Below are 14233 nucleotides of genomic sequence, written 5' to 3' on the forward strand. Positions count from 1 at the left end.
ACCACCAGCTGTCGGCACAACAAAGTACAATCAAAGTTGATGTGTTTTCGGTCTTCCTTTAAGCAGTGTCGCTTGATTTTACAAGCTCAAAACATTCTTCAACATTTTCAGTGTTTAATGTTACTCCCCCACTCAGGATTAAATCCCCTATACACAATGAATAAAACACTACTTATACACAGAAAGAGAATGCCTCCTTTGAAAATAAAAAAAAACATTTTTATATAAAAGGTAGTATAATAAGAGACTTAAAGCAGGTGAGTGATAATCCAAATTTTGCATCATGTCCCTCCTGTGTAGCAACTTTAAAAGAGCTTGTCATTGGAGGAGATTAATCCTGCCTTTTGTTGTCTTGAGTTGATGCCAGAGTGTCTCTGTCAGACTCTTCATGTGAGGAGAACGTTAAGCGGGATGTCAAACACCTTTTTTATATGTACAGAACACAGCTGGTATATACTGGATCTTTCCTTCTGAAGCACAATGTAAAAAAATAAAATAAAATAATCCCCCACAGCTTGGTCCAGCTACTTGCCAAAGTACCAAACTGTCTGTCATCATAAAGTGGCCCAAGCTAAAATACAATCAGCTAAAACTCCCCGTCCTACTCTGACGTGGAGCCAGTAAGGTGACCTCCGGACATTGAATTGCCAAAACCAGAGCAGAACAAGCCTTAGCGTCGGCTTAATGGATGCCTTAAATACACCGCTGATTGATTTGTGTTGTATTTTTTTCAGGTCATTGTAACAGATTGGCGCTGGTAGAGAGAGTGAGAGAAGGGGAAGAATGGAGGAGGGAAGGAGGTGACTTGACGGGCTCTGGCCAGCTGACGGGACTCAACTTGACCCCCTGGTGTACCGTCCAGAGTCGGGTTACCACTGTAGGACTAAGTGTGTTTTTGTGTGTGTGTGTGTGTGTGTGTGTTGTTGAATTGATTTCCTCTGCGATGACAGCTCCAGTCAGGCTGGCACCAATGCACCCCCCTCCTTTTTCCCCTCTATCCCTGACACACACGCCACCATCGCCGCCACTGACCCTCCAAGACATACACACACACACATATACAGTGCTCATCACTCACACTGGGAAAATGGCAGCCACTGGTGTTATGTTCTGGGGTGGCTGGGGTTGAAAAGACCTCCTTTTCCTCCATCTTCCCTACAATAACTTTTCTGCTCGGTCCTTTACACGGATCATTTTTCTGATAAAAGCATTATTTTGGGAGGAAAGTCTAATGATTTTTATCTGGCTTACTTCTTTCTTCACGGCTTCCTTTCCTTCGTGATTTGTCTGAAAACTACCATTTCATTAAAATTTTAACTCATTTTCCTTTCCATTCCACTTGCTTGGTTAAAAAAACAAAAATGCGGAATCACCTCATCACAAATACATAGGTTATAATGTGTTCTTAGTAAGTGTTCACAGACTTCCAATAACACACATACAGTATGTTTACTTGTGTTTATAACGTACGTAGGAAGTGTGGTCTATTCACAGTGCTGTCCGCCAGCAATTCATTGGCTTGTCGATGTTTTAGGGGTCTCCAGCTCCAGCACAGTTCTGTTGGAGACGATTCTCATAGTGACCGACATTAATGTGCATCAGGGAATTTGAATTCAGATAATGCATTGTCCAAGACGGACACACACCTCCCTCCTGGATGTTAGTAACCAACATGGCCGCTTCAGTCCTGGTGACGAAATGTGGCCTCCCCTGCAAACGACACGCTAGTCCCATGGCTTCCATCTGCTCCTTCCATTGGTTGATTAAATGCAAAACCGTCAGCGGCGTCTTCAGGGTTCTTTTCTGGGACGTCGGACTCGGGACGGGAGCGCTTGAAGCGTCGGTCAGGATACTGGCTGTTGTCGAAGGGCATGCGGTGCACGCACAGCACATGGGTCTTCAGGTTGCCCTTCTGGGAGGCACTGTAGGGGCAGTAACTGCACTTGAATGGTCTCTGTCCTGGAGAGAGAAACAGAAGAAGAGAATATTGTAACCATTTTAAGCTAAACCAGTAGGTCTCAGACAGGGTCCTTTGGGGTCCCCATGTCACTATAGTCTCATTTGCTAGAGATTAACCCCTAATAGAAGATGTCTGAGAATGACTTTTCCAATCAGAGGCTTCTCTCTCACCAAATGAAGTCTCTACGTGCAGTGTAGGCAGAGGAAGACACAACGAACATCCTCCCACATGGGCGCCACTGGGTCAATAGTTTGGGGGGGCTAATGCATTTGTGGTTACAGATTTGTGACGTAAGAACATTTGAGAAGCACTGATCCCAATAGAAAACGTCACACAATAATTTTTTTAGCCCAATCATTTCACAATCATAATCCGACCAATACTGACAATGTATTTTACTGTTAGTATCAATTACAGTAACAGTCAGATGTTACATGCCTTGTAAAAGGGCATACTGATCACGTTTTAGATTTTTGGGTTTGGGCTATCTTTGATGCCTATCAAATGTGTTGAATGCATTTTCTTCCTTATGAAACATTTGTTTACATTTGGACGTCACTAGTCTTTACTGTCACCTGTCGATCAGTGGCACGATTTACAAACAGAAAAAACTGGATCTGTGCATTAAGACAATGGTCTATGGAGTTGTTTTTTTTAACCTTTATTTATCCGAAAAGTCGATTGAGAACAATTCCTCATTTGCAACGATGATCTGTCACATTCACACAGTTACACATTCATACCTTGGAAGCTGCCCAGTACAACCACAGTCTACTGGCCACTGAAGCAGTTGGGGGTTAAGGGCCTTGCTCAAGAGCAGCTCAGTGGTGGTGATGAGGGAGGGACAAGCACTGTTCTTTCACTTTTCCCATCCAGATTTTATCTGGCCGGTCTGGGGATTGAACTGGCGGTCTCCAGATCCCAAGCTCGCTTCCTTAATCCCTAGGCCACCACCGGCCACTGGTGCCATAGGGCTGATGTCAGTGTTTTAGAACTGCTATTCGGTGCTCTTAAAAAAGGAGAACACCCTCTAAAGCAGCATCAACGTGACAGTTAAACATTTCATTGACGCCCTGTGTAATTAAATCCTATGTTGAAAACAGTAAATTGGTGACATGTCATTGTAGAAATTCTAGGGATTGATATATAGCAGTGGTCTGTGAGGAACCCTGCTCATCAACAATGGGGACCAATTCATGTCATCCGCCATCCAAAACATTGAACTGAAGTTGAAGCAACACCACGGCTACGTACAGGCAAAAGTGGCCCAAATCCGATGTTTTGGGGGGTCAAGTGACCAGGTCAGACTTCTTCAGAAGTAGTGTGAACACTCACATCTTGCCCAGATCAGATTTTTTCAAATCAGATTCCGGCCACTTCCATATGTGGTCCTGAATCAGACCTCGATCGGATTTTTTTCAATGCGGCCGCAGTGTGAACAACCAAGGCGGATTTGATGTGACTTTGACCTCAATAGCCCTCGCTGCGCCCTCTCTCTCCGGGGCGGACTGTCCTCAGTGCGCCCCAAACGCGTCGCATCGCCAGGGCGGGGATCGGCTCACGTAAAAGGCGTCAGGGGTCTGCGGCGATGTCGGCAACCCACCCGATCCATCTTGAAACACGGACCAAGGAGTCTTAACGCGCACGCGAGTAAGAGAGTTGCCCCGTGGTGCAATGAAAGTGAGGGCCGGCGCGCACCGGCTGAGGTGGGATCCCGGTCCCTCGGGGTCGGGTGCACCACCGGCCCGTCTCGCCCGCACCGTCGGGAAGGTGGAGCGTGAGCGCGTGCGATAGGACCCCAAAAATGGTGAACTATGCATGGGCAGGGCGAAGTCCAGAGGAAACTCTGGTGGAGGCCCGTAGCGGTCCTGACGTGCAAATCGGTCGTCTGGTCACACAGACCTCTATAGTGAATTTGCAGCCATAAGCCCGCAAAAGGCCAAAATAGCCAATTTGTCTCTCTTTCTCTTCATTCCTCTCCTCCTCAGCACCTGTTCATTAATGTTATTGCTGCTATTACACAAACATTTTGAAATAAAAGTGAAAATGCTTCCTCCATAACCTCCCTAACTTTAGTGCAACAGCGTGCTGCGTCTGATGTCATTGTTATTGTTCTTTTGCGCATGCGGGTCAGTTCGAAACCGCAAACAGTTCACACTGGAATCTGTAATAGGCCACATTTTAAAAAGGTAATGTGAACAGCCAAACAAAAAATCTGATCTGAGCAAAAAATTCGAATTAGGCATTAAGACTTGCGTAGTGTGAACGTAGCTTATAGTTAACAAAGACATTACAAAAGACATTTACAAAAGTGTAAATACGAGGCCACATTCCTGGCAAATTACTTTGTAACCTGAACGAGATTATTCTACTGTTTACCTTGCGAGATGATAAAATAATTGTTGCCAAAGCATTTCAAAAGCCCCACATCCTTCCAAGCATACACCTGTAGGCTCTAACTCTATGGGCCCTATTTTAACGATCTGAAACGCAAAACGCAAGTAGCTTTGTGGGCGGATCTCGGGCGCTGTTGCTATGATACCGGCGGGATAAATGAGTCTTGCGCCCGACGCAAATCTAAAATGGGTTGGTCTGAAGTAGCTAGGTGTGGTTTGGGCGTAACGTGAAAATAACCATGTCGATGTTGCTGCGGCCTCTCGGGCGCATCTCCTCAAGTCTGGAGAGGATTGCTGCAGCAATGGAGCGTGGGCCTCCAAACGCACCACCTGCTCCTGTTGTGCCCCTTCCTCCTCCCCCCACTCCATCTCCATCCACCCGCTCCACCAGGAGCGCATCGCGCATTGCCACTTCCGGACCAGATTCCGCCGGAGTGTCCAATCCCGCCGTAGTTCAACATCACGTCTCCTTAAGTCCTCTAATATTTCCTCATTTATGTCATCAACACATCCATGATTCATGGAAATGTTGTGTAAAACACAACCAGCCACAAAGAATGTTGCGACTTTTTGAGGATTGTACTGTAAAATGCCTCCTAATCTATCCAAACACATGAAGCGCATTTTCAGTAATATTTGGTATGGTTTTCAAAAATGTGAACTGCTGTAGATGAGAGAAGTGTATGCGTGTTGTGCACAAGCTACATTATGGCCAAGCATTTGTCCCTGAAATAGCATCTGAATAACGCGCTACTGACTTTAGACTAGCGCCACTGACTTTAGACCAGGTTTTTCCTGGTCAGTGGCGGAATTGTTTTCTGAAACTGCAAAATAGCACCAGGTAACGTTTGCGCCGGAACACGCCTCCTCTTTTCGCTGAACCGCCCCTGGGAGCGCAAATACATTCCCTAATTTACCGACATGCGTCTGTGGAGGGAAAAGTCCGCCGTGCGTGGGGTGCAAAATAGGAATGATACATGCATCGGTGTACAAAGGCAATTGCGCTGAGTGCAAGATAGGGCCCTATGATCCCATGGGGGGTGGGGGGGTTATTATCTACTCCTTGATTCCGACTGTGGCCTATAAATAAGTATGTGCAGTATTTATTCTACATTCACATAATAGTCCAGTCCACATGAGTTGGCTGACTGAAATGCAGACAGATAACCGTTCACACTTACACCTACAGGCAATTTCGTCTGTAATTTAATCACACCTGAATGCTTTGCGACTGTGGAGGAGGACACCCATACAAACATGGGGACAACATGCAAATTCCACACGAAAAAGCACCAGCCAAATCTTCTTCCTACGAAGCAATCACTTGATCCTCGCTGCTGCTCCATCATATCAACAGTGTATTATTGACTGACTGATATTCAATAAGTATCCTGATATATTGGCCTGTAACCCTACTGTAACTTGAGCCTCCACCCCTCTGGTCATAATGCGACTATTCGGGGCCTTCAGGCTTCCACTGGCACTTATGAGGCTCTGTTAACAACATGAAAGATTAGACTGAGGAACAGACACTGGGAGAAGAGGGTAAAGTTGAGGACAAAGAGGAGAGGAAAAGTGATTTTCTCATCTGCAACACACCAGCAGCACTGCCGAGCTCCTTATTGAAACAAATACATCCCGAAGACATTACCCAACACTTAATACTTGCCTCACTTTGTGCAGTCACACAGCTCCGACAAATTCATCTGATCTAAACTTTTGCAGCTCCCTGAGTCGATATGCATCTTACGAAGAGCGCGCATACATCTAGTCCCCTGAACACAATAGCAGAGTTGAACGAGGCGAGGTATTTTTCTCTATCTCCCCCCCTTGCCATAGCTCCAGCACAGAATGTTCTCCCTAGATTGAATCTGATCATCACTGCAGCAAACACAATGGCCCTTAATAGCACCAGCCGTTTGTTTGAGGGATGCCGATTACACCGCCATCATAACCCACTTCACTTAGCTCACTCACTCACAGACAGACAGAGAGGACAAAACAAAGTGGAGAGGGAGGGAGGGAGGGAGGAAGGGAGGGAGGAAGGAAGAGGGAGGGGCAGAATCTAGGGAGACAGTTTGAGCCTCAGTACTTTAGGTTATTAATAACAGTACATTTGCCGTTACCCTCGTTTTCTTTTTCCTTTTCTTTTTTTCTTTTTCTTATTCAATTTGAGTTGCTCTAAATCAAATTAACATATGGGGTTTAAAAAGAGGCCCAGGGATAGGTGCAGGGAATATCAATAGGTAAAAGGCCAGGAATTAAAAAGGAAACAATCTATTTGAAGCTTTCACTGGCATACACATGGGGGTAGCGGGAGTGAGGGCACAGTCTACTTATATTGTATAAAGACGGACACGTGCACGCTAAAGCATACACACAGACAGGCTTGATGCGAGGATGCAGCTACTTTGTGTTTGGCAATCTGACACAGGATTTGGAGCCTCTCCGGCTTTCTGATATTACATTGTTTGCTCTGGAGCCACACAAAGGGGATTGCTACAAGTTTGGAGGCTTTGGATGTTCCAGTTGTCTGAATTTCCAGATAAGCTAGTCGGCGGCACACAATGAAGGGTCCCTTTTATTTGTGTGCAGTTTAATTTCACACTCTCTTACATTACGTTAAGTCTGAGAGGCAGAATATCTCATCCCATTTTACACTTAGGGAGAGCGAGTTATGCCCCCCGAACAACTCAACTCATTCTTTTTTCTGCCCTCTCCCTGCTTACTTGCTGTTTGTCTCCATGGACTTTAAAATAAATACAAATCAAGTTCGTTTTTTTTTTTTTATCCCCGGGGAGGTTGTTTAGGTAAAATGCAAGAGATTGTGGTTTGAATTGCGTGGCTTGAAAAAAGTTTGGATAGGATGTGTAAACTTTTAAGTTAATGTTGACAATGAAATTGACTTCTGCAGAGCAATTTCTGGATTAAAAATTAAAGAGAGGCCATCTATCTCCCTTACACAATCACACAATCACAATCACACACACACACACACACACACTGCACATAGGCGTTCAGTAGGCCAAAGTTGCCATTATTAAAAAAAGAGTAATGTCACCCGGTTGTTTCCATTTTTTGTTATGTATATTTCACACAGCTTATTACAGTAGTTGGTTCGGTAGAACTGGATTAAATGCAATTCCTTGCTTTAAAATATAATTAAGAGGTTGACCTTTTTGTATTTGATTGCTTTAGTTTAACACAGCCCAAACACAAGCAGAATAGGGATTGTAAATGTATCTCTTGGACTCACATGTCACTTGACAGACTTTTGCAAACATGTAAACCCACTGTAGGAGCCACATATTGTATGTTCTTAATGGTCTCATTTATATTATTTATTGATTGTTATATTGTGCACTTATATTGTAGGTGGTGGGCGTTTTCATGGCGGTTTGAGCGGAAGTGATGACATATTTCTTTGCGTCACCTGTTCCCCTGGGTTTTTTGGGCTTTGACAGAGAGAGGGGTGAGCCTGGGAGCGAACAATTATTGTTGACCGCCGCACTAACGCACTTATTTCAACTCACAAAGTAAACTTACATTCGGTAACTGCAGTGCTATTTGTATTTTACGTGTGGAAGAAGAGGAATAAATCATTGCAATGCAATCTTGAGCGCGTCACAGTGTGTTCATGCTTTGCTGGACTGCTTACGGCCGCAACACCCACCATGTTAGATGGTGCAAAGAATCTAAGCTCAAAGGTGTAGTTACTAATAATGTGAAGTATTTTTTTCCCTAGTCGGTTGTCTGATTACTCTGTTCTCATTCTGTTTTTCACAAGAGGGCATTTGAAGATGCGTTAATGGATATTTTAGCATACGTCCATCTAGGGATGACATGCAGCTTATTTTCGTTTGTCAGTTTACTCTCATGCTCATCGGATAAAACTGATTCACTTTTTTTTATGTATCATGTAATTCACAGGTGCAGTAAGTAAAATACATGTGAGGAACATGATTCATATGGGGTTTTTAAGGGAAGTTATGTCTTGATTATTGTGTAGAATATCGAACTCTGAAGGCTGTTTGCTTCAGATTTGTCACTAAAACTGTTTAGATGTTACTTTGTTGCCCAGCCCCCCCCACTAAGAGGTTATCTGAATCCCTACCATTAAGTCCTTACATGCAATTATAATCAGGCATGTCAACCAACTATACGTTGGTTTGACACTTTGTCAGTGGCTGAAAATGCACCAATTTTTGTCAATTCCAATGTAATGTCTATATCATTTACAGTCACTGTTGAATATCAATATACAGTGGCATTAAAGGTCCAGCGTGTAATGTGTTTAGTTGTTCATTATCAAAATCTGTGTTGCCCGTTCACAAACCTGTCCTTTTTGATGAATATTTACCACCACCATCAATTACAAGTATTCCTATTGGCTTGAAATATCACATTTGCATTCGCATGAACTGGGCTAGACATCATGCTCCATCTTGAAATACGTTAGCCGGTAAGGGACATACAGGACATACTGCTTCACCTTTCGTGTTTTCGCGGTCACATGATTAACTCACAGCTGCTGCTAATGCTGCTAATGGGTATAGTAGCTTCCCGGCCCCTGCAAGTTTGAAGAAGGAAACATGGAGGACCGCACGTTTTCAAAATACAAATTTCAGGAAGAGGAGTCTTCTTCTTCTTCGCCCAGAAAAAAAAAAAGGATATTGAAAAGAGCAAGAGACCGGCTTTTTGAAGCGTGAAGGCCACCGTAGCTGTAATACGTACTTTGAACTGCGTGGCACGAGAGCGTGGATTGCGATATATGATCTCAACACTAAATGGGAGAAATTCCCACACGTTGGACCTTTAATAGTATATGCTAGATTTACACAAGTATGGTACTTAAGTACAAACGTGAAGCACTTTGCTTTTTTTCTTTTATGCAACTTACTACATACATACTTCTACTCCACTACATCACAGAGACAGATATCGTACTTTTTACTCCACTAAATTTGTCTGACGCCTTTAGCTACTTTTTAGATGACAATTTGTCATACCCTTCCTTTTCAGTAGAAACCAAAAACTATTTGAATGTTCCTGATAAACTGGAGGATTAAGTGTTCCTTCATGTGTTGAGACAATTCTCCTACTTTTAAGCTAAGGAAAGTCTTATAAAAAGCCTCTTGGAACAGCTGGAAAGCCCTGTGTTTTAGGACTCACCCATCCACCCCGACCTCATCCCTCATGAGAACAGCCTGACAATTTGGTGGCTTTATCAACAGTTTTTTCCCACAAAGAATTGTATGGACCTCTGACTGCGTGATATGTCTGGGTTCCATGAGACGTAACAAACCCAGCTCAGTACTCTTAGAAGTTGCAGTGATATTGCATGATTCTGGTTGGCAAAGAGATGCATAGATAGAGAAATAAAGAGGGGTGGGGGAGACAGAGAGAGACAGAACAGTGGTCTTGCTTTCATTAGTGTGGCATTATCTAAGCCTGTTAATTAACCCCCTAAGGCCCTCTGCATGGAGATCAGAGGAAAAGGGGGAGAGGAAGTGAAGAGGAGGGCAGGAGGAGAGGATTCAGTGTGTGTGTGTGTGTGTGTGTGTGTGTGTGTGTGTGTGTGTGTGTTTTATTGGTAAAGATAAGATCATTACGGCAGGCTACGGGGTATGTGAGTAGGTGGGTGGGGGTGTGCATGTTTGTGGCAGTAGTGTGGTACATCAACAACACACACCCCCATCACACACACACACACACACACACACTTTACTCGCTTGAGGTCTTGCTCCTTTCTGTCATCTGTCTTTCTTTTACCCTCTTATTTGCATTTCCTGTATTCCACTGTGAGAACGATTTCACAAACATGTAGCTTTCAAGATTAAATCGTCTTTGTTTGATTTTGAAATGACAGTGAGGAGTGACAGGAGATAGACAGTTATTGCACTGAAGTTATAATTTACCCAAACTGTGCTTACATTGAACGGTTTGTGGCCATATGTGAAGAATACACTACGGCTCTTGGAGAAGTGTGATCTCGCCTGCGTCTGGTGGGAAGAGCTATCTTAAGACGGCAACAGATGGCAGCGCTGGCATCGAATGGCATTTAAGGACGGCAGCTTTGGTTGAAAGCCCAGGCGCTTTCCTGGTCTTTAGGTGCCTCTGAATGCAGTATGTGTGTGTGGCATTGTGTCTCTGTGTGCATAGGTTTGCATATGTGCACATTAAAGCATGCTTTAATTTGTATCTATATGTGCATTTGTGGTTCTGCAATATGTGTTTAAGTAAGGAGGGAGAAACCAGGGGAAACGTGTGTGCATGCTTGCATGCGTGTGTTTTGAACTAACACCAACATTTGACAGGGTCTGTATACACACCGATACACATTTAAATTTAAAGTGTATAGTAGAAACTTATGAAGGAAATACAAGTTCATGACTATTTAAGGAAGCTTTTAGTGTGAAAAGACAAAGACAGAAAAAGAGACTGCGATACGGACAGATAGAGAGTTTGTAGGCAGAGAGACGGAGACACACAGAAGGTGTGAGCAATTAAATGTGCTAAACCATCTGTCCAATAACCTGCATTTATGCTGTAGCTCCCAGATTACTCAGCAAACTGCAGCAACACACACACACACACACACACATATAGACACATGCATGCCATCACATCTACACTCAAATTTTTTTTTTTAAATCATAAATGTTTATGGATATGTATCTGTTTCACAAAAATAGCTCCATTTAGATTCATACCGGGATTAAGACTACAACCTTCAAATTAGCTATACTACTTGTTTTCTGCTGCTATTATACTTTTAGTTAGAAAAAGTAAGATTCAAAGATAGGATGGATCCTATTTTCCTATCATAGAAGCATTTCCTAAACTCATGGGTGTATCCTATCTTGTGAGAGACCTCCTATCTTATCCATCTGTACCTAAATCCTAATTATAACTGAAAATTTGATTCTTCATCGGCACTCGCACTGTCATGCTTGGGCTTCCTTATTGCGTAAATTGACTTCCCACCAGGCCAAAGCATTGGGGGTGTTTTTCAGAGCCACATTAACCAGCTCCGACTGGCGTTCCCAGGCCAGGTTGGAGATATAATCCCTCCACCTAGTCCTGGGTCTTCCCCGAGGCCTCCTCCCAGCTGGACGTGCCTGGAACACCTCCCTACGGAGGCTCCCGGGGGGCGACCTTACCAGATGCCCAAACAACCTCAACCGGCTCCTTTTAATGCAAAGGAGCAGCGGCTCTACTCCGAGTTCCTCACGGATGACTGAGCTTCTCACCCTATCTCTAAGGGAGACGCCAGCCACCTTCCTGAGGAAAGCCATTTCGGCCGCTTGTACCCTGGATCTCGTTCTTTCGGTCATGACCCAGCCTTCATGACCATAGGTGAGGGTAGGAACGAAAATGTACCGGTAGATCGAGTGCTATATCCATCTGTAAATAAAGGCTACACCAACTCCTCAAGACCCAAGCCAAGTTCTCAAGTCTTGCTGCCATCTGCTGATTAAAGTGAAGGGGGTTAGCGGGTTAGCCAATGAGCTAGCAACAACTTCCGCTCAGACTCACTTAAGACCAGGCATACAGAACAAACAACAGTGCTGATTCCTAACTTGGGAAATCCTTAAAGTATGACATTCCTTTAGCTACATTTCTAACGTATAAGATCAATAGGATTCTGTAATACCAAAAATCCTAAATGTCATCTTAAATTGAGATAAGATAGGATTTCAGACTTAGGGAGTTTCTGTAATGAGGCCCCTGGTCATAAAAGATCATTGGGCATATTGTATAATTTAAAAAAAGAGGTTGTGTATGGAATGAGGTGAGGTCCAGATGAAAAATTAAATTGAATTTAATTGTTTATGCCGAAAAAAAAAGGAAAGAGCTCTTTTGGACGCTTTACATGTTGTTTTTTTTAGACTTTAGCAAATCAGCATCATTAAAAGTCATGCTGCCCTTTTGCACTATACACATAGCAACCGTCTGAAATATTTCAACACTGTAGAAATGGTCTGAGACAAGGTCTGAAGTTCAAGGCTGTCCTCCCCGCAAAAACATCCACATAGGTCGTTCGTCCAGGCAGCAATGACGACTTTTATTTACGTTTATAGTGGCTGCGCCCCCTAGTGGCTGTAGTAGTTACACTGGGAGCAAATCAGGAAGTGAGGTGAAGAAGTATAAGAGCGCCAAATTTCCGCAAGGAGCTAGGTTAGGGTGGTGGATGGGTGAAACAAACTTTCACCCAGGAGGCTGTGGGTTGAGTCCTGTTTCAAAATAAGAGTAAAAAGTGAGTTTTTCTTTTTTACTTTACAAAACAAACAAAGCTACGTCACATCCGTCGTCAAGTGTGTAACCAGAAGTGGAGTAGCATTTGATTTTCACCCAAACCATGTTTTTTTTCGGCCCAGATTGAGGATCTGAACAGGGAGCGGTGGATTTTTGCAAATCGCACTACAGGCTGTAGGTGGTGCCAGAGGAGCCAGATTTATTTTTAAATGACCTGCTTCATGTAGTTCTACTGGAACATAGGGTCAGTTTCAACAAATATGACAGAAAGTTTTCCTTTTGGTCATTTTAAAGGTTAGGAATAAACGGCCGATAGCATCGTTTGGTTTGGAGGACTTGTTGGAAGTTCTAGGGTGTGCCTTTTTTTTAATGTGATTTATAATTGGATTTGTGGACATTCATCATCTATGGACATTTGAAATCCTGCCCGCACTGTAAATAGTAGATCATGTTAATTGTAGCAGCGTGTGTATGACGTCTATGTTTTTCGATTTGACTGAGTCAGGACTCTGAGAAGAAGTGGTGGGACGTTGATGGCAAATTGGGTCGGGGTATCAGTAGACGGATCAGCTTTATCTGTTTGTACTTGAATAATGTTTTCCGATTACTTTACATCTCTAAACAGTCAGGCTTTTTTTTTTTGCTGAAGCAAAAGAAAAAAATAGAAAAAGTCAAAGTGTAAGAGTGTGTAGCAGGCTTTTCTTCATGTTAAAGACTTGGTAAATGTGGTCAGCATGACTGTCCATTGCTTCTTTTTTTTTTTATAATATAATAATTTTTTTAAAACTCCTTCCACACCCCCTACCCTCTCCAAAAATAAATACATTTACATTACTTCAAACAGCCTGAAGGGAATTTATCCTTCTCTAGATTCCCTCTGATGAATTAAGAGCATTTCCCTCAACGAGCTGGCGTGTAGATAGGAAATTGGCCTGAAGTTTGGGGAATAGCTATTTGGTCTGTTTCCTAGCTTAACTAGAGAAAACCAACACGCAAATAACACCAGGGGAGGCACTTAAGGAGAGGAGAGGAACTGTGGGGGGCTCTTTCAGCATCAAAGCCAGCTAAAGCGTCCACACCAGGGACTAGGTCCCATGTTAAATACTGAACTAGATTATTAATTGCTGTACCAGTAGGACCTGTTAATAAGAACCCAAAATAGCAGCTCCTCTCCTTCCTCTCTGTCTTCATCTCTTCTTGTTCTATTTTCACTTTTTTACCGCTCTTTTCTGGAGTCGACTGCTTTCCTTTTCCGTGCCTGTGCTCACAGCTTTCTGTCTCATCTGTTTCAACCAATCAATCAATCAATCAATCAATCAATCAATCAACCAATCAATCAATCAATCAATCAATCAATCAATCAGACTTTGTTTATACAGCACTTTTCATACACGTAAATGTAGCACAAGTGCTTCATACAATACCACCCCCCCCCCACATACACACACACATACAGATATACACACAAAACAAATTAATAAAAAATATGAAACGAGCTGAACCCAATTGACTCATATGTTCTTTCATTCACTCACTCGCTCACTCACTCACTCGCATTGTTTTTCTCATTCATACACCAACTCGTATGTCTTTCATTCGTTAACTGAGACACTCGTTC

General features: G+C 43.3%; 1 protein-coding gene across 4 annotated transcripts in view; it reads right to left on the reverse strand.

Annotated features, from left to right (window-relative positions):
- Positions 1-412: 412 nt before the first annotated feature.
- The window catches only part of znf536 (zinc finger protein 536), a 285675-nt gene continuing 271854 nt past the window's right edge, over positions 413-14233 (reverse strand). For all 4 annotated transcript variants that reach the window (XM_039794578.1, XM_039794577.1, XM_039794573.1 and 1 more), the window contains one exon: positions 413-1959. In XM_039794578.1, coding sequence (XP_039650512.1) covers positions 1682-1959 — 278 coding nt within the window. In that variant the 3' untranslated portion in view covers positions 413-1681. The remainder of the gene's footprint in view (positions 1960-14233) is intronic.

This window comes from Perca fluviatilis, chromosome 3 (assembly GCF_010015445.1).
Source record: "Perca fluviatilis chromosome 3, GENO_Pfluv_1.0, whole genome shotgun sequence".
Classification (NCBI taxonomy): domain Eukaryota; kingdom Metazoa; phylum Chordata; class Actinopteri; order Perciformes; family Percidae; genus Perca; species Perca fluviatilis.